The following is a 25,542-nucleotide window of genomic DNA, read 5'->3' as shown; positions in this document are numbered from 1 at the left end:
ACTGGCTATGTAGCGTGACATAATCAGACACCGTCAATATTCAGCGACTAGCCGGCTATGTTTGGTGGTCAAATAAAGCCACCCAAAAGGGGCAGTCTATCTTTGGCCGCTAAGGCTTAGTCAGCTAGATGGTGAATATTGGCACCGCCGGCTATGTCTCAGGTGGCTGAAAATAGACCAGAAATGCAATGCATTTGCCTCATAGGGCGCTGTCATTGAATTTCCAGTATCGCGGCATAATGCGGGAGATCGCCAGTGATCTCCCACAGTCTGAATATCGGGGGACGGTGTCTTAAGGGCATAGTTTTACTTTTGGACACAGTTGCTAGCAACCTAACCTTTGTTCTACAAGTGTGATTACCACAATGTTCTAAAGATCCTCAGGATAAAAGCATGGAGAAGAGCCAATGCATTCAATTTTAAAAGACATCAATATGCAATTGATTGGATTTGAAGGATCCCTTCTAGTGTGCACAAATGAATATCTATGCAAAGTTAAATAAGATGATTATTCAGTAAGAAATTGATTCACTCAAGTTCATAACCTAGGAAACCTTAGGACACAAAATTCTAAAGGCTTGGTTGAATAAAATTAACCGGACCACATAGCAGAAAGCATGATTCGGAGGCACAGCATTTTTTCAGAAAAAAGGAAATAAATTTCCCTTATATGGAATATTCAACTGACCTCTGCTCAGAATTATACATATCACATATAATACATACTAATACATACATACTACATATATGTATATATATATATTATATGTAGTATTATATATATATATATATATATATAATGCTACATATAATACATACTAATACATACATACTACATACATGTATATATATATATTATATGTAGTATTATATATATATATATATAATGCTACATATAATACATACTAATACATACATACTACATACATGTATATATATATATATATATATATTATATGTAGTATTATATATATATATATTATGCTACATATAATACATACTGAAGGTAATCCCTACCTTCAGATGAATTAGTGCCTGAAAGAGGCAGCATCAAAATTCATATATAGCTTTCAGTAACAGTTAAGCAGGTAGGAGCAGCCCCTACCTGGTTAACCTCCACTCACTGGTTCCACCGCAGATATTCAGTGGCACTTGTTGGTAACCAGAAATTGCTAATGGATATCTCCACAGACTGTCCTTGCACTATCTGATTAGTGACAGGGTGGTCCGAGGCTGAGCAAAAGTGGAGCCAAAAGTGATCTGGGCATTGCTGACATGCAGTGCTGATGCCCAGGTTATGTAAACAGAAGGGCTAATCTGCCCAGCCAGCCATCCAGGTGCTGGTACTGAATAGCAGCTGTACCCAGATCACCTCTAGCATCTGCCAAAGACTCAGATATTTAGATATAACACAATATGGACCAGCACTGAAAATCAGATCACTCTGCAGCAGCCAGCATTTCAAAGCACACTGACCACCAAAAACTGAATATTTTTACCATGTACCGGTAATTTATTGCAGGCATTTGGAGTGGAACTCACTGAAGACAGTGTAAAGTACATTAAATAACAATGAGCCTGATAGTCAGACCACAGGAGTCAGCCAGGCTGAATCCCACAGTGGGCTCTCAGCTCCGATATTCAATGCTGGGCCATTTCTAGTGACCGGCATTGAATATCTGCTCTATTTTTGGCCACTAAAAACTTAGCTGGCCATGCAAATATTCAGTGCTGGCCAGCTAGGTTTATAGCGGCCAAAGACAGACCAGCTATTTAAGTGGCTTGATTTGGCCGCTCGACATAGCCAGCCAGCGATCTGAATTTCACAGATAGCTGGCTAAATCGAGCGACACAGCCAGCTATCAGCCACTAACCACTAATATTCAACGGCCATCTCGTACTGAATATTTGCGCTTTTTCAGGGCACCGGGGATACCAGTGTAACGTTGTTGCTTCTTCTTTACAAATGTCAGCTGTTCAACGTGGCGCCTTGGCATTTACCCACTCCCCCGAGGCACCATGTTGAACAGTTGAATGTTGCATTTGAGTCATGAAACCCCACGTCAGGAGGATTATAATATTCATGTTGCGCTCACCAATGTTTGTGAATGATTGTAGTCAGTCAACATAAGTGTCCAGAGGTTTTTTATGACTATGGTGTTGAAGAATAGAACTGCAAAGTAATACAGCTCACTCATAACTTGAGGCTTTTTCTTTCTAAAAGTGGATAGTGGAATTGTTTTGTATTGATTGCTATTGCATATCCTCCCCCACATTAATATAGTAGTGTTTTCTACATTTATGTGTGTGCACGTTCCACCATGGAATTTTATACAATTATCATGGTTTTATAATTACCGTATTTCCCATGTATAGGCCGTGGCCAATATATGGGTTTTGCAGTCCAAACAGTGGGTGCAGCTTCCTTATATGGGGCGGCCTATCTAACGACATTGTAGATAAGCCGCCCTATTAGTAGATCTCCCCTTACCTTTTTAAATAATGTAGGTTCCTTTCTGGCCTCCTGCCTCCTGCAATGTTGCGGCTGCGGTGCAGGGCAGGAGCGATCTTTTCAGTGTCCAGCCATCCCTTGCTGTTTTCTCAATGCCTGTGTCAGTTCCCGTGGTACGAGTCCTGCGAGAACTAACACAGGCATTGAGGAAGCAGTGCGGGGCGGCTGGACGCTGAAAAGATCACTCCTGCCCTGCACTGTGACCGTGACATTGCAGGAGGCAGCTGGCGGAGGTAAGGTATTTACCGGGGGGGGGGATGTATACGGGAGGGAGGAATGTATAGGCCGCCCCCATGTTTTTTTAAAAACTCTTAGATAAGCCATGGCTTGTAACATGGGGTGGCTTATCTAAGAGTTTTAAAACATGTATAGGCATTTTTTGCAGCCTATACACTGGGGCGGCCTATATGAGGCAAAATATGGTATTTGTATGGCTCGTAACTCTATCCCACTGCACCAAATTCCACCCCTAGGAATGTGCATTTGTGGTTTACATAAAGATGCAGGTGCTCTGGTTAATACATGCATATGTGCACATCTGCTTAATTTCATAATAGCCATTTTCCACATGGAAAACATGCTTTATATGTGGTAAATGCTTCATACAATGACCCCTATAGGGAGCACAGTACAGGAGGGAGGAAGACCCCAACTTCCCTGCTACTGATGTGTTTTTCAAAGTTGACAAGCTTGTAGTTGCCACATCCTCTCTGATGAATAATATGCAGTACCAGCACCCAGTGGAAAAATAATTTAAAAACACACATATTAATGGCTACTTTACTGATATCTGCATAACTTACAGGATATGAACAAAAAGAAATGAAGATAAATAACATTTCTTCACATTCAGGACTATTAGATACAAAAAATACTATTTATCTCTCCCTTAGCCATTTTTTCAATTGACAATATAATCTCTGCACAAAACCAGAAGTAAAGGCTGAGCTGCCATATGCAAAAATGAGTCTTTCATCTTCATTCTAGACTTATTATACAAATTTATCAAAGTGTCCAGAGTGCTTACCAGGGCTATTTCTACCACAGGATAATAAGTTACCGCTGGTTCAGTAGCTCAGACATGCAAAAGAATTCCTGTGTGTTAAAATTGTTTCGTCCAAGCTTGTACCCACTGGTATAGTAACGGGAGTGCGAGGGAGGGGTGCATGGGAGGGGGGGGGAGGTCCCGCCTGGATGTGGTCTTTGTAAAGGGTACAGGCACCTGTCCTCCTCTCTGCCCCCCTCCTTCCTGACCCCCTCACCGCATGTGTGCACCCATTCCCTTCCCTCATACCTCTTTCATTTGTCCTGCACAAGCAGCTTTATGAACTTGCTACCCGTGTCGATGTCGCCTCCCTTCTGGGCCCTGCGTCTAGGAAGTGATGTCAGAGGGATAGCCAACACAATGTGGGCAGCAAGTCTGTTGCTCTCGCCTGGAAAATGAAAAAGGTACAAGAGAAGGGAAGGAAAGGAAATGGCATGGGGGGGTCAGAAGGAGCGGGGCTGGCAGAGAAGAGGGCGGGAGAGGGGCGCCAATGCCTTGGATGCCACTTACCCTCGCTATGCCACTGCTTGCACCTATTTTCCAACCCCAAATAAGGTCAGCTGTAGGTAGCACATGAGCCTTTGTTGTGGGAAATCTATCTATTCCAACCCAGGAAGGAGGACCTAGGGTTGGTGCAATTGCAGAATGGAAGTGCAAAACGCAAATCTGACCATGTCTCCCCACTCCTGTCCAATCTTCACTGGCTCCCAGTGATTTCCAGAATCCATTTCAAATGCTCCTGCCTGGCTTTTAAGATCATTCACGGCATCCTTCCTCCCCTAATCCCATTATCCTTTAACTCCTCGAGTCCTGACTCCACCAGACCCGCCCAAAGATATAAACTATCCTTCCCCTCTCTACGCGGTATTCTCTATGCAGGTAAACTGGGAAAATCTCTTCTCTTCAAAATCACAGGTCTCTGGAACGACCTTACTATCCCGTTGCGGAACCTGGGCTCTCTCCAACTATTCCGCAAGCAACTGAAAACTTGGCTCTTCTCTAACATGTAATTCTATTTTCTCCCTTACTCTTCCATTCTATATATAAGCTCATGTAAACCTTTTCCTTTCTCTTCTTATATTTTAAGTTCTTGTAAACCGTGCCGAGCTCCACTTCCGTGGAGAGGATGCGGTATATGAACTTAAGGTTTAGTTTAGTTTAGTGTAGCCCCTCTCATCATCCAACAGTTGATTATTATATTCAGCTGTGCATGCAGCTGGCCCTATTCTATAAACTGTATGCACAAATTTGCATGCTAAGATAGGGAAAACTTCGGGAGTGTTTGCTAAATGGGAAAAGATGGGAATTAGGGTATTTAGGGATGCGCTACAGGGGGGCCAGGTTATTGTCTTTTGCTACACTGCAGGAGAAATACTCTATACCATCTGGGGGCGCTTTACAATACATGCAGCTTCACCATTATATGAGAGCCCAGGGCAGGTTGGCAGCTTCCCCAGAGACCAGGGAATATGTGGACAACTTATTGTTATTGCTGAGTAAGGTTCCTAGACCTATCTCTGTTCTTTACTCTTTATCTCAGGGGCTGGGATAAACCAAACTATTCTTTCAGGACTAAATGGGAGGATGATCTAGGTCAGTGTTCTTCAACCACCGGTCCATGGACCAGTGCCGGTCCACAGAAATTTTTTGCAAGCCCAAAACTGTGTTCTTCAACTGCCGGTCTGCGGCGAAATTGATGCTTTGTTAATAAGATTATATTGTGTGTATATATGAAAAATGAATGGAAAAAATAGTGTTACAATTAGGACTATGGGGGCAGGGTCTGGGATGGAGATTGGGTAGAGATGGGCAGGGTCTGGCCCACGACTTAGCCCAGTGTTCTTCAACCGCCAGTCTGCGGACCGATGCAGGTCCATAAAATAATACTTTTATTTCTGCTGACCCATAGGTGTAAAAAGGTTGAAAAACACAGATCTAGGTCTTAGCTTTACTGAGGACCAATGGGAAACAATTTGTGCAGAGGTGCAGAAGGCTTCTGTGTGCGTCACGGTTCAAGAAAATGCACATAAGATCTTGCCTAGATGGTACTACACGCCTGAACGTTTACATGCTATATATCCTACTGTTCTGAATGAATGCTGGAGATGTGGCAGGGAGGGGGGACACCAAAAACAAGAAAAAAAAAAAAAAAAACCCGCATAATGGAATGTACAAGGTACGGGAATCTTTATTTAAAAAGCTGTACTCACCCTGTGCATTTGCTCAGGAGGAGAATTTCTTGCTTCCGAGTCAAAAATTTTGATGATTTTAACACAACATTGTTTTCCACATTCACTCTCTACATGTGATACATTGGATATCCTGGACCCCTGAGGAAGAAATACTTCTCTGAAACACAGACCGTGTTGGGTCCGTATTCCAAGTATATGAGAGTCATTTTTTTAGAATTACAATTTTGTATGCTTTTTAAATAAAGATTCCTGTACCTTGTACATTCCATTCTGTATATGCAAAGAAGACACCAATTTTTTGTAGGCACCTATATTTTTTTAAATGATTTTTTAACGGCTTTGCCAATTAAGTTAGGAGTCTAACTTAAGGTGCTGTTTATACAATACGCTCCTCTGTGACTCTGGAAAAGTCATCTAACTCTCCATTACCCCTGGTATAAAATAAGTATATGCATGTATTATGTAAACTGTTTTGTAACCACAGAAAGGCAGTATGTCAAGTCCCATCCCCTTTCACTAGGGTTACCATGTCTTTGCATTGCTTCATGATGCAGCAACACCTCAATTCTGTGCAATTCTAATTGCCACATCTCAAAAAGATCTAGTGGAATTAGAAAAGGTACACAGAAGGGTGACATAAATGATCAAAGGGATGGGGCAACTTCCCTATGAGGAAAGGCTAAAGCAGCTAGGGCTCTTCAGTCTAGAAAAGAGACAGCTCAGGGGAGATATGATATTGGTCTATAATATATCGAGTACATGGAGCCAGTAGATGTGAATTTCTTGTTCACTCTTTCCAAAAATACTAGAACTAAGGGGCATGCGATGAAGCTACTAAAGTAGTAGATTTAAAACAAGCAGGAGACAACATTTCTTTTCTCAACGTGTAATTAAACTCTGGAATTTGCTGCCAGAGAATGTGGTGAAAGCAATTTGTTTATCAGAGTTAAACAAAAAAAGGTTTGGATAGCTTCCTAAAAGAAAAGTCATAAGCCATTATTAAGACGGATGTTGGAAAATCCACTGCTTAATCCTAGGATAAGTAGCATAAAATATGTTTTGCTCCTTTGCATCTTGCCTGATACTTGTGACCTGGGTTGGCCACTGTTGGAAACAGGATACAGGGCTGTCTCAGTATGACAGCTCTTATGTTCTTAGGGATGATGAGCTTCAGGCCACTACTAACAACTATTCAGATGCCAGCTGTCAGTGCCAGTACCCACGTAGCTAGCTGGATCCTAAATGCCCAGTTAATTATCTTGTTAAAATTCAAGGGGGATTATAACATAAGAAATCTTCAACAGGATGAAGAATGTTTACAATAATCTAAGCTATCTGAGAAAAAAAAGTATACATTAAATACATGCCCTCTAATTTTGAAAAAAAGAAATGGAATCTAAATATGTAATGGAATTTAAATTGAATCAGGTTGGGCAGACTGGATGGACCATTCGGGTCTTTATCTGCCATCATCTACTATGTTACTATGTTTTCACACCTGATAAAGATCATTTATTTAGAGCAAATCTTCTTTACAATAGTATAATCCAAATATAACTGTTGAAGATCGAGAATTTGAATGGTTGTTAAAGAGCTCATTCTATGTAAAGATTTAAATACTAAACCTATTGTTTTACATTTAATTCACAGCTTCATCAGAATCCAGTGTAGATCTTCAACAGGGTTTTTTTTTTGGTATTTTCCCAGATCATAAATCAGTCCAGCTGATGTATTTGGCAATGATTGCAATCTGTTTTGTGGTTTCAATGAAGTTCCACTACATAAACAATTGCAATAATTGAACTGAGGTAAAAGAAAAGGTTGAACTACATTGCTAGCACCCACTCTATTCCCAGTTCCTGCCTGACTCCGCCCTCTGTAACGCTCCTTTCCTGCTCACTTGCAACATGGTCGGTTAGAGCTGTTATCCAGCAGCACTGCCTGCTTAAGTGCAAATGAATATCAGTGACCAGCCCATTAACCGTGATTTAAATGGTTTTGAATAATTAGGGAGAATTCATCAACAGGTGCTAACTTCGTTAGTACATGTTAAACACTAAAGAAGTCCATAGGAATATAATGGGCACCTTTTGCACACACTACTGATTAGTGTGCACTGATGTGGTTAACACCCATGCATGAATTTTCCCCTTAACCTATTGTGACGGGGTGTATAGCCCATCACATAAGAGAGATTCTCCCTCACTAATGCTGCTATTACACCAGTGGACAGCAGAGGGCACTGGTTCAATGAGGTTCATTGAGGCAATTAGACTATCCTCTAGCACAGGGGTAGGGAACTCCGGTCCTCGAGAGCCGTATTCCAATCGGGTTTTCACGATTTCCCCAAAGAATATGCAGGAGATCTATTTGCATGCACTGCTTTCAATGCATATTCATTGGGGAAATCCTGAAAACCCGACTGGAATACGGCTCTCGAGGACCAGAGTTCCCTACTCCTGCGTAGGTGGTGCTAACCCACTAGAACAGGTCCTGCCTGAGACAGAGGGATAGGACTCAGGAGGGAGGAGTATATCTGTTCCAGAATGGAGTCTGAGGACAGAGGTCATCTGGAAGAGGTGCCCCGGTGAGAGCAGAGTCCCCAATGCAAGAGGTCTCTAGGAGAGAGCCTGAGGTAAAGACCCTGGAAGGAGTTTGGACTTCCCTTGCTTGTATGAACGGGAATCATGAGAAGTCAGTTAAGGTAGGACAGGCTGTACTTTGGATATAATAATCCTGTTTAAGAGGTCTAGACTTGTGGTTATGAAACCTGCAAGAGGCTATATGCATTGAGAGTCTGGAAGTTCAGCAGGGAGCCAGACCTGTGTTGGAGAATCCTGCAAGTAGATATGTATTGAAGATTTGAGGACTGTAGAAAGTTTGCCTCTCAAGAGACACTGTTCTTTATTTCTGTGCCAGAGAATTGATGAGCCTCAGTATTTGGTTAATAAAGGTTTTTGTTTCACTTTGTATCATTTGTCTGACTGTGGTTTATGAATTGGGTTACTTGGACAAGTGGCCCCGCCTCTAGCCAGGCCCCATTCCGTCTCCAGTCCCGCTCCTGAAAAGTCTCGTCTTTGTTTTCCAACCTCTGGGTCAAGCCTGGAGGGTCTCCGAGCATGTGCAGATGCGTGTGACATCATCCGCGCATGCTCAGAGGCCCTTCAGATGGGGCCGAGAGGTCGGGGCTGTTATAGGGGAAAACACACTCCAGGGATTCAAGACAAAGTTAGACAAGTTTCTGCTGAACCAGAAGGCTAGACTCAGTTAGGGCACTGGTGTTTGACCTAAGGGCAGCTGCGTGAGCAGATTGCTGGGCACGATGGACCACCGGTCTGACCCAGCAACGGCAATTCTTATGTTCTTAACACCATGACATACCCCCGGGTTTTAGAAAGTCCATCTGGGCACTCAGACAGTCCTCTAAAAAAAGAGGACATGTCTGGGATTTCCCGAACATCTGGTAACCCTATTTATGAAGACCTTTCTCCTACACCATTCACGCACACTATTGCACCTATATTCCTAAGTTTGGCTGAAAATAGGGCATACATTTAGGATCCTAACTTATGAGCATACAGTACATTTAAGAGTTTAGCTTTTTTTCGGTATTGCCCAAACAAACAGAATGCAGAAACATGAATGCATATCCTTGCATGAAACATTACTTCTCAAGAAGATGCATAGAACAGCCTGCCTTAACCCTTTCAGGACCATAAGGATCGTAGGCCAATTTTTGTGGTTTTGACGACATTTTTATGGTAAAAAGGGCTTGCAGATGCCAAAAAATTGATTTTTTTTTGTGAAATATCGTTATTTTTTTTTAAAAAAATCAAACTTCTGGCTTATGGACAGTGTGGCAAGTGAATCTTCTCGTCAATCTGGCAACGACGCTAATGAATGAATGTCGGAACCAGTTTGTTTACATAAAGGCAGTATCATATGGAATCCGTACATATCAAATTTAGAACTGTAGACTATCCCAATCAAAATTTATAGGATTTTAAAGTTATGGGACAAATATGTCCCTTGGTCCTGAAAGGGCTACAGGGGGTGGACAGAGAAACTGAGTATTCAAGAAAACACGGGGCAGCACACAGAAGAGTCCTGGTTGTGAAGAAGCAAGTGGCATATCATCGCAAAAATGAAATGAAGTTAGCTAGGCCTCATCTGCCATCATATTCTATCCTTTTTTTTTTTTTTTTTACTTTTTCTTCTTTATTGAATTTTCACATAAGGTCACAAGAATAATCTTGTTCCATGCAACACAGAGAAAGAAACAATTTTTACTAATTATGCAACTACAAAGTTATCCCCTCCTTAAACCACAATATAGGGAGTGTGATAATCAAATAATATTGGAGACATTAAATTAAAAATAAATTCAAAGGAAAAAGCACGGCTACCATCTAATTATAATCCATTCTTAATCAGTCCTTAATGATCTTTTTGACTTTTAGGAATTCCTTCAAGTGGTCTGGAGAAAAAAAAATACGTACTTAATTCCCAAATACCTCACCAGACATTTACAGGGATAAGCTAATAGGAACATAGATGATTTTTAGCTACTGCCAACTGCGATATGAAAACCAGTTCACTGGGATCTGGAATGAGCTCTTTTTGTAGAGGCCACCGAGGTGGAAATAACTTTTGACTCGGTTCCAGGCCAGCTACAACCAATTGAAGATGAATCTGAGCAGGCAATAGAGATGGCAGGATTAGTTTTCTTTTCTGCTAATTCATTGAATCATTCAGTATCCCCTGGATACTTTCATTCGCCTGTAATAAAATGTTTCATGTTGCCTTAAGAAAACTAGTGGCAACAAAATTAAATTTTTTTTACAAGCTGTTTAAGCAGGAATGATGTGATCACGTGAGAAAAAAAATTGCACCAACCAACTGAAGTGCAAACAAAAATGTAGGAAGCAGAAACAAAGAACAGGAAATAGAAAAAATATAGGTTCCTATCACAAATATCAATACTTTAAATATTTAGAAGGTGATTTTACTATTTTTTTCACAAGCAAAACACTCATTTAGGCATTTAAAAGGCCTCTTACAAAGGGAAGCTTTTACTAAAATGCGCTTGAATTTGAGCTTAATGCCTGGATTTTATTGCACACTAAACCCAGATTTAACTTAGCACTTCTTGGGGGGGAGGGAGTGTTTAATATACAGTAGGACGCCAATTATCTGGACATCCAATTATCAGGATTGCTTCAGCGGTCTCAGTTTATATTTCAGTTTCCTCCTGAGGTTCCAATTCTATCACTCTCCCTCCCACTAGTGTTCCTTTTCCATTGCTGCCACCGCTGCCATCAGCACTCCCCCTTCCCCTGAACCTGGAAGTCTTGGCAGCCATTTTCATCGCTGAAAGAGAATGGACAGGAGTGAGTAGGTCCCCAAATCGAGTCATGACTAATGGCCATATTCTATAAACGGCGACCTAATTGCAGGCGCCTAGCGACACCTAAGTTTGGGATCCGTGCCGAACTGAATTTTTTTAATTAGCTTAACCAGCTGGTATTCAGCTAATCAAAATAAATACTAAGCAATTTAAGAGCTCAGCACCAAACTCTTAGGACACCCAGCAAAGCCTAAGTAGAGGCACCATCCAACGCCTAGGGATGCCTAACAGCGCCTGCGTTAAAAAGTAGGCGTGGTTATTGGAGAGAATAAGCGTGGTTGATTTAGGTGTCATTAGGTGTCCGGCATAGGCACTGCCAAATTAGGCGAGTGAAAAGCTGGCCTAATGAAGCAGCGCCTATGTTTGGAACACCTAGCGATGCCTATGTCCGCTTAGGCGCTGCTAGGCGTGATTCTATAAATGGCGCTTTTTTTTTTTTGATTGACAACTGCGTCACTCGGCGCCATTTATAGAATCTGGCCCTAAAAGTACAAGTGCACGTAGGAATGTTTCTGTAGAGAAGTGTGTTCAGTGGAAGAGTCTGGGTGGAGTGTGGTCAGAGTCATGATTTGCACTTGTGATTTAGAAAATAACCCCCAAATTCTGTATATGGCACCTAACATTGTGTGCATTCATTGGTGCACCTAGACGATGTATGCGCACAACTCAATAGATCTAGTCAGCGCTGGTAATTAGCAATTCACAGTGATCTCATAATTGGTGCTAATTGGAGTTAATTGAAAGTTACTCTCACAACACAGTAGGCGCAGAGCACAAAGTGTTATACATCATGTCCAGTGTGTGAATCTAAAAAGGAGGCATGGCTACAGGCAGATCGTGGGTGTTCTTTTAAGTTATGCTCCAACAACTGGTTTTCCTTGGCCTAAATGGGTGCATCTAAAAATTATAATGCATAACTGGCACTAAAGCGTGATTCTATAAGTCGTACATAGCTTTTATAGAATTGCGCTTAATTTTTTTAGGCATGATATATAGAATCAGGTCCTGAGCGCACATATATGTTCTTTATACATTTAACGATTATACCTGCTCCCAGCAGGAATAAGCATCATCACGCGCAATCCAGACACTAGTTAGGATTTGGCTAATATTTAATAGATAGATTAAAAACTGACAAATCTCCGGGCCAGGACGGAATCCACCCTAGGGTATTGAAAGAACTAAAGGAGGAAATAGCGGAACTACTACAGCAGATTTGGAATCTATCCCTGAAAACAGGCGTGATCCCGGAGGATTGGCAGATAGCTAATGTTACGCCCATCTTTAAGAAAGGATCGAGAGGTGACACAGGGAACTACAGACCGGTAAGTTTGACTTTGGTTCCGGGGAAGATGGCGGAAGCACTGATAAAAAGACAGTATCGATGAGCATCTAGAAAAGAATAAACTGATGAAAACAAGCCAACATGGCTTCTGCAAGAGAAGATCATGCCTAACGAACTTATTGCACTTCTTCGAAGGAATAAACAAACGGATGGACAAAGGGGACCTCATAGACATCGTATACTTAGATTTCCAAAAAGCCTTCGACAAGGTACCCTATGAATGCCTACTACGGAAACTGAAGGTGGAAGGAGAAGTACACAGATGGATCAAAAATTGGTTGGCGGGTAGAAAGCAAAGGGTAGGAGTGAAGGGCCACTACTCGGACTGGAGGAGGGTCACGAGTGGTGTTCCGCAGGGGTCGGTATTCGGACCGCTGCTGTTCAATGTATTTATAAATGATCTAGAAATAAGGACGAAGTGCGAAGTAATAAAATTTGCAGACGACACCAAATTATTTAGTGGAGTTGGGACTAAAGAGGACTGTGAGGATTTACAAAGGGGCCTCAACAAATTAGAAGAGTGGGCGATGAGATGGCAGATGAAGTTTAATGTAGAGAAATGTAAAGTCTTGCATGTAGGAAACAATAACCCAAAGTACAGCTACACGATGGGAGGGCTGGTAATGGGTGAAAGTACCCTAGAAAGGACTTGGGAGTAATAGTGGACAAGACAATGAAGCCATCAACACAGTGCGCAGCGGCCTATAAGAAGGCGAATAGAATGCTAGGTTTATCAAGAAAGGTATTACAACCAGAACGAAAGAAGTTATCCTGCCGTTGTATCGGGCGATGGTGTGCCCGCATCTAGAGTACTGCATCCAATATTGGTCGCCTTACCTTAAGAAGGGTATGGCAATACCCGAGAGGGTCTAGAAAAGAGCAACACGATTGATAAAAGGTATGGAAAACCTTTCATATGCTGAAAGATTGGAGAAACTGGGGCTCTTTTCCCTGGAGAAGCAGAGACTTAGAGGGGACATGATAGAGACTTACAAGATCATGAAGGGCACAGAGAAAGTGGAGAGGGACAGATTCTTCAAACTTTCAAAAACTACAAGAACGAGAGGGCATTTGGAAAAATTTAGAGGGGACAGATTTAGAACCAATGCTAGGAAGTTCTTCTTCACCAAAAGGGTGGTGGACACCTGGAATGCACTTCCAGAGGGTGTGATAGGACAGAGTACGGTATTGGGGTTCAAGAAGGGATTAGATGATTTCCTGAAGGAAAAGGGGATAGAAGGGTATAGATAGAGGATTACTCTACAGGTCCTGGATCTGATGGGCCGCCGCGTGAGTGGATTGCTGGGCATGATGGACCTCTGGTCTGACCCAGCAGAGGCACTGCTAATGTTCTTATGTTAATAGTGGCACAAAGACCTATGCCCTAAAGTAATGGGAATTGACTGGATGACACATATTACACCAATTCTGAAGCAATTACATTTGTTATAAGTTGTATTTTGGGTGCAACATAAAGTTGTTTCTGTGGTCCATCAGACTATTTACCATCAAATACCATGGTACTTTCGACAAGTTGTGGCACTCTAAGCCTAATAGATCTTTACAACCTGAAAATAATAAAAAAAAAACCTATTAATTCCAATAGCATGGGGAAATTATGCAGATACTAGAGCGATGACTTTCTGTATTACTGATGTTATGAATGCTCTGGTGGGTCAATTGCAACTGTGTGAAAACCGGTTTCAATTTAAGAAACAGTTAAAACACTCAGTTTGTTACTGAACTTTTGTGATGTATTAATTGGCATTTGAAGAAAATAATCTGCTTAACCATGTTTGCTATTGTATTCTTGTGATTTATCAGTTGACATTTGCAGAGAAGAAATTGTTTAATTATGTAGATTTTATGATATGGTTTGTTTTTATCTTATATATGTTTTAATTGATGTAAACCGTTTAGTTTTTTTTGTAAACGGTAGAAAAAGATTTAAATAAATTATAAAATAGGCAACCTCCTGCCTTTTTAACCTAGGACCCTGCTATTAAATTGCCCTCCCACAGGCTTTCTCTACCCAGAGGTTTACAGGCTCAGTGGGCTTCCAGTTGCCTGAGATATTTGTGTATAACAGTTGGCACAGAGCATTCTTTGCAGCTACTGTTAAAAGATATTATGCATAGGGTTCCCAGGGGTGGGAATTGATTTACTGCCTTCCTGTGGTTACAATCAAAGCAGTTTGCATATTATATACATGTAGGGGCAAAACCCCTGCACTGAGCTGCCATACAGTGCAGAAACCTGCATTGATTTCGCAGACTATACTTTATCGCAGAGAGAACTGTGGCCTATCTTTGCCTTAGCAAATAGAGCTGATGGCCGTGATGCAGCATGTGACTGGTGTTGCATCATGAATGCCTTGCCTGGGAATGTAATGACCGCAGAATGGTCTTCACGCCACTAGCAAGCCAGACTGCCTTCAAATACCTCCAGCACTAGGGAAACAAAATAACCAAGCTACTAACAAAGCCAGGTAATATTCAAGTTCCTTAGGAAAGGTTTGAAGAAGTGGTAGACAAGAGGTAGAGACAACAAGTTTTCAGCTACAAAGGAAGCATCCCCAAAAAAGCATGAGGGGTATAAATAAGGTGACCATACGTCCCGTTTTCAACGGAACTGTCCCGTTATGGGACTGACTGTCCCGTTGTCCCGATCCACCGCTTCGGGATGCCAAAATGTCCCGTTTTCAGGGACAGCGTCCCAAGCTGTGCGCGGGGACAACGGACCGGCAATCGCTTCCCCTCCCTCCCTGCCTCTTTCTCGGGCATCCCGGGGTTTGTAATTTCTCCACAAATCTAGGGGTGGAAATGATGAGCATCGTAACCACGACTACCGAAGTGCAGTGTGCGTGGCTCCAAACTGGCCATTACCCTCTAGAACTGACAGTCCCCTCAGCTAAAGCGTGGCTTCTTGGCTGCCTGAATGGAACTTATCCTCAGCCGCGCGACCACTAGAGCTCCTGCTCACGCCGCAGCTGTTCTTGTTGTTAGAAGGATGAGTAAGTGGCTCGTGCTAGCAGATGCTGATGAAAAGTTCTAGCCCAACAACGGCGGTCGCTGCTGGGAATTAGCAGGTGGTGTAGCCAGAACTTTTCATCAGCATCTGCACTTCACTGTACAGCATCTGTAGTCCACTTCAGTTGGAATGGCAAGGTGATGATGATGTGCCCAAACTAAGTGAACCCGCTTTCGGATGTGCAGAGTTTGGCATCAGTGGACATGGGAAGGAGGCACTGGGGGCACTAAGGACACAGGATGGAGGCACTGGGGGCACTAAGGACACAGGATACCTAACGTGACCATTTATTATTTTTTTTTCATCAAAAGGGGACATCTATTAATTGTCAGTCCCGCCCCAATCTCGCCCTAACCCCGCTCACCAATCCCACATAGGAAGGAAGGAAGGAGGGAAGGAATAGAAAGGGACAATTCTTGGGCCTGAGTGCAGAAAGAAAGAAATGAAAGAAAGGATGCACAGTCAGAAGGAAATGCAACCAGAGACTCATGAAATCATCAGACAGCAAAGGTAGGAAAATGATTTAATTTTCAATTTAGTGATAAAAATGTGTCAGTTTTGAGAATTTATATCTGCTGTCTATTTTTTGCACTATATTTGTCTATTTTTCTATAGTTACTAAGGTGACATTGCATATTTTAAAGTCATCTGCCTTTGAAAACCCCCCCAAATATAAATGATAATTAACATTTTCTCTTCATATAGTGTGCATTGTAATTTTTTTAAAATTTTATGGTTACCATTATGAATTAATAAGATATTATGTGTACATGAAAAATGAAAAGAAGAAATTGGGGGAGGAGAGGATGGGATTGGTGGACGGGGTTAGGGCGAGATTGGGGCGGGACTGACAATTAATAGATGTCCCCTTTTGATGAAAAAAATAAATGGTCACGTAAGGTATAAAGGAAGCATCCTCCAAAAAGTGTGAGGATAGATCTCTGTCTGGTCCCTAGAAGTCTGACCCCCAACTGCAAAGAACCCTGGTTCCAGTTTCTGCCTCAGCAGATTGTGCCACTGTCTGGCTACTTTACCTAACCCTGCTCTGCACTGCATCTTCAAAGTTCCTCTGTCTGATTTCTCAGAAAGACTTCTCACTAACAGGTTGTATACATCTCTTTCATACTTAGTAGGGGAATCGCAGAGGCACATTTTACTCTGCTCAGTACATCAGTCTCATATTCCCATTATACAGTACTGTTAGGGCCACTTCATACTGTCACATGCTTTTAAATTAATTGCACTTATTTTTATATTTGGCCTGTTTATTGCTTTTCAGTCTCTTCAGGGGTTTAGAGCTTGGATCCAATTAGAGGAACCTAGTTTGTTCCTCTTACACTGTTCTCCCGTGGGAGGCAGAACCATCTGTGGATACCCCTAAACTAAGCCTGTCTGACCCACATACAGGGACTTATTTTGTACCTGGAGCAATGGAGGGTTAAGTGGCTTTCCCAGAGTCACAAAGAACTGCAGTGGGAATTGAACCCAGTTCCCCAGGGTCTCAGGCCACTACTACTAATCACTAAGGATCGGATTGGCTACAATGGGCTTAAATGGCAGCTCCATAGTTGGGAAGTAGGATGGATGATGGGCAGACCTCTGCAGTCTGCGCGCCAAAATTGGCAGGGAGAGACAGTGTTAAATCATGAAGTAGAGCCTGAGCAGAGTGCCACTTTCAACTGCGGTCTAGTGGCGCTAGAAAAGGTTCAAAGAAGAGTGACCAAGATGATAAAGGGGATGGATCTCATATGAGGAAAGACTAAAATGGTTAGGGCTCTTCAGCTTGGAAAAGAGAAGGCTGAGAGGAGATATGATTGAAGTCTACAAAATCCTGAGTGGAGTAGAACGGGTACAAGTGGATTGATTGTTCACTCCGTCAAAATTTACAAAGACTAGGGGACACTCGATGAAATTATAGGGAAATACTTTTAAAACAAATAGGAGGAATTTTTTTTTTTTACTCAGAGAATAGTTAAACTCTGGAATGCATTGCCAGAGGTTGTGGTAAGAGTGGATAGTGTAGCTGGTTTTAAGAAAGGTTTGGACAAGTTCCTGGAGGAAAAGTCCATAGTCTGTTATTGAGAAAGACATGGGGGAAGCCACTGCTTGCCCTGGATTGGTAGCATGGAATATTGCTATTCCTTGGGTTTTGGCCAGGTACTAGTGACCTGGATTGGCCACCGTGAGTACGGGCTACTGGGCTTGATGGACCATTGGTCTGACCCAGTAAGGCTATTCTTATGTTCTTATGTTGGGCAGACTGGATAGATTGTGCAGGTCTTTATCTGCTAACATTTATCAAATTTCTCATAAAATTCATTATTCTATCTATTTATACACTGCTTATATATCATAAGGGGATCCTGAGCGGTTTACTTTAAATAGAGATTAGGTATGCTATGTATTTTCCCTACCTGTCCCAGTGGGCTCACAGGCTAACTATGGTTAGGGTTACCATATTTTTCTTCGGGAAACCCCGGACACATGACCACACCTTGTTCCACCTCCAGCCCCACCCAGTTCTGCCCCAGTCCCGCCCAGTTCTGTCTACAGCCCCCGTCCTATTCTGCTTCCGAACAAGCTTCAGCCACGGATGTGTATGACATCATCCGTGCATGCTCAGAGGCTCTCCAGATATGGCCAGAGCTCATCGGGGCTTTCCAAAACCTGGATAAATGTCAGGTTTTGGGAAGTCTGTCCAGGAGCCCGGACAGTCCTCTAAAAAGAATACATGCCTGGGTTTTTCCGGATGTCCAGTAAGCCTAATTATGGTACCTGGGTCAATGGAGAGTTAAATGAATTGCACAGGATCACAAGGAGCAGCACTGGGATCAAACCTGTAATCTCAGAGTACTTAGGCTGCAGCTGTAAGCACTAGGCCACTCTTCCAAATGCATCAGTCTTAGATCATCTAATCGTAAATTGCTGACGGTACCCTCCCCTTATATAACAGGAACCAAAAGGCATGACATTTTCTCAGCTGTAGCCCCTCAACTTTGGAATACCCTACCAGCTCTTATTAGAGAAGAAACTCATCTCGAACGTTTCAAAACCCTACTCAAGAGTCATTTATTTAAAGAAGCTTTTAACATTTGATTTAAATTTTACAGTATCCTTTTTAACTCCCTTAAGGAATTAAGCAGCAATGAGCCCTTTCCTTTTGCTTTTTTCCTTATTTGTCTTTCGTTCCTATCCAATTTGTATTTCTAACCCTATTTCCTTTTGTCTCCCATCTGTCTTTCTCATTTATCCCTTTTTAATATGCCAATTATTAGTTGATGTTTCTTTGTAATTTGTTTATTTGGGGGGGGGGGTTTGATAAGTATTAATGCTATTGTTAATGGCATTTTTATTATGTTTATGCTCTTTTTATATATATATTGTAAACTCGCTTAGAAATTAGATAAGCGATTAAATCAAATTTTAATAAAACCTTGAAACCTTAGTTATATTTATGTGTACAATTATACTTGCTTGAAGTAGATGTAAATTTGTTTATCTCTATTCCCAGGGCTAACTTTATAAAAACTCATAATTACAATTGAAATTGTTTACCTGTTGATCAATTTCTTTGGCTTCAGCTATTCTGTGCCTCATTGGAAGATTTTAAATTGAGAGCAGTGGATCTAAGGAATCCATTTGTTGAAAGTAGATTTCCTAGATGTGTGCTTAAGCAGAGAGAGCACATTATGCTCAATAACGAGGGGCAGACAAAAATGTTTGTTTGGTTTTGTCCTTTTTTTTACATTCTGAAACAAATGCATCAAGAGTGCACACGCTTTGCAAAGGAGTGTACACCACGTGCCAATAACATGCATTATTTGAGAGCTCACTCTTTTGCCAACAGAGCATGCCTAGATCTCTAGCTTAGTTGGTTTGTTCAAAGAAGTCTTGTAGTCATGGAATACAGTTAAATCTTGATTTTCTTAATAAAGATGATCTAGAACATGTATACTGATCTAGAACGTGTATACTCTCATTACAAAATGCAATCAGTACAAAATGTCAGCTACTGGATGAAGCAGTTACTGTACCTCACATGACAAGCCGGAATAAGACAGGGGGCATTCACATTTCTCAATCAAGTAAGCACGGGGACTCATGGCGGACACTGTTCCTTCTTCAGCAACTTCCATGGAGATTTCAGAGATCCTGCAAACATTGGGGGGAGATAAAAGGATCATTTTACTGCTTTTGCACTGTCCCACATTGAACATGCAAATTAGGGTGCACAGCCGATTAGCGTTGCCCAACAAGTAGCTTCTCTTTTTTTTCAAGTCTTTCTCAGCACTCTTCACCAGTCGGGTACTTTGAAATGACAAATCACAGGATCAGATCACTTTACTTTAAAGCCTCAGGTTTCCACAATCTTCATGAATTATCAAAACCCCTGAATTGCACTCCAGAACTCATGTTTGCATCTTGCCACTGCTGCTCCTTTCTCATTGTCTCCACGCCTTCAGTGCAGCAGCTAACAAGGGAAACTTCAGAAATTTAAACCATCATTCATGCCCTTCAATCTGCCATTTAGCAGGTATAGTTTCAGTCCAAGTACATGCTTTGTTATGCTATCTAAAAAGCTTATTTACTTACAACTTTACCTTCCTGCCCCCTCCCCCCCACAAAAAAAAAATGCTTATGCTGTTAAGCAAAAGTATTTCTCTTTTACCCTACGCTTGGGTCTTCTTTTCCTTCAGTAGGGCCCAGTGCCCCTCATTCCTCTCTGTCTCCATCCCTCTACAATTATTTTAGGGATCTTTATTTCTTATCCTTACTCTTTCCTGTAGACTGAAACCAAAATCTGCTACACTGCATATACCCCTCCCCTACACTCACATATCCCAAGGCCAGGTGTTCTAGTAGGAATGAATGTCTTGAAGTGTTATTGGCGTCATGGTCCCAAGTAGGAAGATATTTGTCAGCAGTTTGTCCAGGTTTTAGAAGGCCCTGAGCCCGGGACCATGTCTGGAGGGCCCTGCGCATGTACTGATGTTGACATGACATCACACGCATGCACGCTCAAATGTGATGTTATCATGTCGACATCAGATGCCCTCAGATGTGGGCCAGAGCTTGGGGAAAGCGAAATGAGGTTTGTGTGGGGGCAGGGCTGAAGGAAGAATGGGGCAGGTTGGGCAGAAAAGGGTGTGGCCAGGGACAGAACTGGGTGGGGCAGGGCCATGTGTCCTCTTTTTTAAAGAGGAAATCTTGTAACCCAAAGCTAACCCCTCTCCCTAACCCAAAATGCAGCACACCATCCTGGACCGCCCCCTCAAAGTATACCGCCCCCTCCTGGACCTCCTAAAATGCAGCATCCCATCCCAGCCACCTTCTCACCAAGAACAATGCCCCCTCCTTTGAAGTTCTAGAATTTTTCTCAAATACAGTATGCAGGAGAAACCTGAGGGATTTTCCTAGTAGATTTGGCAGAAACTCAAAAAATTAATTTGCATAATTTGAATTCAACTTTGACTTGTTCATACATGGATGGTAATATTTACTATTAAAGGACTGACAGGGAGCAGAGAGGATTAATCTTTTTGGTGGGACCTAGGAAAACGCCTTGGGCCGCTCTTCATCATATAAATATTGTTTTAAACTTCCACAAACAGTCCGGTAAGGTTTAGACTGTGGATAAAATGGGCAGAGTAGGAAAAAGAGGATACACGACTCCACTTACCCACTTTTCCTGCCAACCGGAGACCAATACAGAGGGAGTGAAAGAAAAGACTCATCTCTGGGGGCGGTAATGTTTCCATTACCACCCTACCCCCTTTCATTTCTTGCAAAACTGGCTTACCGTGACACAATTCTGCCTGGAAGCCACTGAATTAGTATACTGAAGAGAGCTTCTCTAAAACATTTGAGCCGTAGGTATGTGCCAGGTTCGCCTGTGCTTTAATCTTGCTTGACACGGAGCTAATACTGCTTGCATGTTCTAGAACCGTGATCCCTTTTCAGATTCACACACTAGAATTGGCGCATAGAACTGTATAGAATATGCCTACCATGTTGCGAGTGTAACTTTCTATTAGTGTTAATTAGCATCAATTACAAGGTGCTGCCAATTATCAACGCCAATTAGGCTTATTAAACCGTTAAACTGTGCACCTCAATTTGTCTGTACAATGTAAGACACCATATACAGAATTTGGGGATCAGTGCATAAATGTCCATTTTTCCTGTATTTCAGAACAGGCTGATTCTGTTCTAAAATACTGGTGAGGCTCGAGACGCCCTGACCTGCACACCTCAATTCCTACTTCTAAAATGCAGCTGCCCATCTATTAAATTAAATACCCGGCCAGCGTTTAGATTTAAACACTGACCGCTGCTGCTGATAACTGCCCCATTATATATGCAGTACGGCACAAAATTTATAGCATTTTTTTTCTCCTCAGTTCGGAAGGCGCAGTCATACAGTTGTAACAACTTGAATTACTTCCATCCCTCGAGATGTTCCTGTGGATTCGGTTACCTGAGTTTTTGATATATGAGCAGCCTGAAAAATAAAACACTGGATGGTGTTTTAGTAGAAGACAGTAGCAAGGATCCTAAGCGTGTTTTTTTTTTTTTTTCATTTTCTACAGCCTTACATGATGTGTTTTTCAGAGTAAACACAGTTAATGACAGATGATACTTAATGAATACTTTCCCTAAATGTTAGAATCAAGGAAATAGATTCCACACTGCAGACTATTTACAACTGAAGAGCTCAATTTCCATGATAAGAGCGCATGACACTGCTCAGCCACTGGTTATTTATATGAGTGGTACTCTACTGTGGCATGATGTGTACCTAATAGGAGGCAGCCAAGTCGCTTCCCAATCACTGTGTGTGCTTTGGAAATAATTAAAAATATTAGAACCGGGCTCCTAGATAGGAACCATGCAGCAAAAAAAAAATAAATTTAATCTAGCAGTAGCCAGGAAGGATTATTTTAAAGCACAACCTAGCACTCTGAGGTCAAGAGAAAACTAACATGCTACGTGTTATGGCCTGATGTGACTGACTTGATAATATACCACTTTATTTTACAGTGGTGTCCATAAAAATATTAAATGCCCCCCACACAAAGAAAGCTATTCTAAATATGGAGGAAATATTCAGCTGTAATTGATCGTTCTTTATGTGGGGTGGGGAAAGCTAGTTTCTAATCGCTTGATTGGAGCTATTCTTTATCTATTCCTAAGCAAAAAGACTAATTCTGGAAACTATTTCAATATCCTCGTATTGTAATATCATTTCTGTCTGTAGCATCTCTCTGCTTACGGGCTGCAGTTCTTGAATGCATTTAAGTCATTCCTCCATCATCCCTCACTCACTCCAGACACCCAGCAGAACTGACACATCCTCTGTTGTCTTTGCTCTGCTGAATTTTTACAGAACACGTTATCTGCTCTTATATTTCACTGTGTTAACTGATGTCATGTAAAACAAATAGCACTTATCATTTTTACTTGCGGTGTTTTTGTTATTAATGCATTCCTCATTATTTGTCAGTTTAACACTGACAGGGAAAAATATTCAGCAGTATCCAGGTCATGTATAAAATAAGCCCCTGCTCAGTGAAAGAAAACCTGTTTTCATGAGTTTGTCTGGGTTGCTTTGGATGACTTTTGTATTCTGAAGTTTTAACACCCACTGTTATTCACAAGTAAATCAAGGCTTTTGGTCTCTCATAACTTGGTGTGTGTGTGTTGGGGGAGGGGGTGTCTAAAATGTGTTAGGTCACAATACTATGCCAAGCCTATTCACAAAGGCACAAAGGTGGAATATGTAATCACAAACTAACCCCTCCCCTTTTTACAAAACTGCAGTGTGTTTTTGAGCCACGGTGGTAACAGCTCAGATGCTCACAGAATTCTGAGCATCAGAGCTGTTACCACCACGGCTGGAGCTAAAAAATGCTCTACAGTTTTGTAAAAGGGGGATAAAATAGAAATACGTAGATAAAAGTTAAATTGAACCACCAAGAAGCTGGACTCTGCATACGATGCAACACCACAGAAACAGTGATACATGTCCCCTAAAGCAAAAAAAAAATAAATAGAAAAATTTTTCTACCTTACTCTCTTCCTTTCATCCACTGTCTGCCCTCTCTGTGCTCCTTCTATATGGCATCTTCTCTCCTTCTATGCCCATTCCAGAAACTGTATGCCTCCCTTCCATCTCTCCTTTCACCCTCATTGGTTTGGCATCCATCTTCTTCCCTTCCCTCCTCCAATGGTCTGGCATCTTTCTCCTCTCCTTTCCTTCCTTTCCTTGTCCCACACCCCCATAGTCTGGCATTTCACTCTCTCTTCTCCCTTCCCCCAATTCCATCAGCATCTGCCCCCTTTCTTTCCCTCCAACCCAATTCTATCTAGTATCCTTGCCCTTTATGTCTCTCTCCCCTTTCCCTGCACACCAATTCCATCAGCATCTGCCTCCTTTCTCTCCCTCTATCACCCTTCCATACCACCCTGCCCTCTTTCTCTCCCTCCACCATCCTTCCATACTCCTTTCTCTCTCCCTCCAAACCAATGCCATGCAGGAAGATCCTGCTATGGCTGCAATTGCTGGCTCTGCTCAGGAAGAAGTAAGTGAGGTTGGAGGGGGTGGACTGGCAGACACTGGGAGTTGCAACGAAGTCCCATGATGTCTGCGGCTGCCGGTCCACCACCTCCAATGTCACTTACTTCTTCCGGAGCAGAGCGGCAGACGTAGTCATCGTGGGATCTTCCTGCACCTCAGCACGGCTGCTTACTCTGCTCTGGAACAAGTACATCGGAGGGGGGCGGGGTGGACCAGCAACCGTACTGAGGTTCAGGTCCCGTGGCAGAGTACGGCGGGAAGTTCCGGACCTGGCTGGCTGTGCACCCCCCACCCTTGGTACGCCACTTTGGGCCTCTTTTACAAAGCTACACAGCAACTGTCCCGAAGCCCTTTCAATCTCTAAGGCTTCATGGCCATTATCGCAGCGGCCTGCGCTAAACGGCTTCATAAAAGAGGCCCTGGATGTTACTACTGAATGATGGCAATGAGCCCCTCCTCTCAACTCTCTCTAAACAGCATCTCCAGCCCCACCTGAATGGGAAAGTAGAAGGCTAAAGCATCAGACAATGGTCCCTTTGCATGGCATTTAAAATGAGGTGCCACTGAGCCATCAGGTTAGCCCAGGTTATCCCTTTGAAAAAAACAAATTTAAACAGCCATTTTTCTGACAAAAATGTACAAACCAGTTACCTGCTTTGTCTCATGATACTGCCATATGAAGCTTTGATAAGAATATATTGGATATCATACATAACATCCATGAAGTCTTCACGGGTCACAGACCTTCCATCCACGGAACCCAAATACTTCCATTCATGCTGAACATAATAAAACAGTAACCAATTAATAAAATCTGAAGGATCAAGTAGCAATGAAATGCCATACGTAGGTCTGATTGACACCACCCTTGCCTTTTTTGCTTGACACTTACTTCTGTCATCTCTATTTCATGCCTGGTCAGCTGGCCGATTTGAGGAGCAGCCATATGCCGCACTATAATCTTATGACCTGTGGGAAGGCCACCTCTAATGAGCACCTGAGGTTCATAGGTCGATGGGCCTGTCTCTTCTCGAGCTTCAAAGTAAATTGCATATTTCAGCTTCCCTCCATAAGCTGTTAACTAGAGAAGAAAATAAAAGAAATTGCAGGGTCATTTGAAAAAGATTTCCTGGGACAATAGGAGATAGAGGCCTCTAAGTGATAACAGCATTATTGCACATGGGAAGGAAGCTTCTATAACCACGTGTCCACTTTTATGCAAGCATTATGCATGTACATGCTTAGAATACCAGCAGTTATGTATATACGTATGTGTGCCCTTACCAGCATATGTGGCAGTTTCTGAATTTGCATTTCATCACATGCCTAAATAACTAATTGCTAGCTGATAGCTCACACTACATACTCTGCCAAAAACTAGCAACAGAAAATCTAGGCAGAATGAAGGAGACGCTGTGCGGGTGATTTATATT

The 25,542-nt window shown here is 42.2% G+C and overlaps 1 protein-coding gene across 1 annotated transcript in view; it reads right to left on the bottom strand.

The window, feature by feature from the left end:
• LOC117357257 (laminin subunit alpha-2-like) overlaps window positions 1–25,542 on the bottom strand; it is a 466,835-nt gene that overhangs the window by 355,062 nt on the left and 86,231 nt on the right. Inside the window, exons 9-11 of the mRNA XM_033937630.1 lie at window positions 25,002–25,190; window positions 24,761–24,888; window positions 19,566–19,683 (exon numbers count right to left, since the gene is read on the bottom strand). Of these exons, the coding sequence (XP_033793521.1) occupies window positions 19,566–19,683; window positions 24,761–24,888; window positions 25,002–25,190 (435 nt within the window). The remainder of the gene's footprint in view (window positions 1–19,565; window positions 19,684–24,760; window positions 24,889–25,001; window positions 25,191–25,542) is intronic.

Source organism: Geotrypetes seraphini, chromosome 3 (genome assembly GCF_902459505.1).
Source record: "Geotrypetes seraphini chromosome 3, aGeoSer1.1, whole genome shotgun sequence".
Taxonomy (NCBI): Eukaryota; Metazoa; Chordata; class Amphibia; order Gymnophiona; family Dermophiidae; genus Geotrypetes; species Geotrypetes seraphini.
Note: the sequence above shows the minus strand (reverse complement) of the source record. Positions and strands in the feature narration are given on the sequence as shown.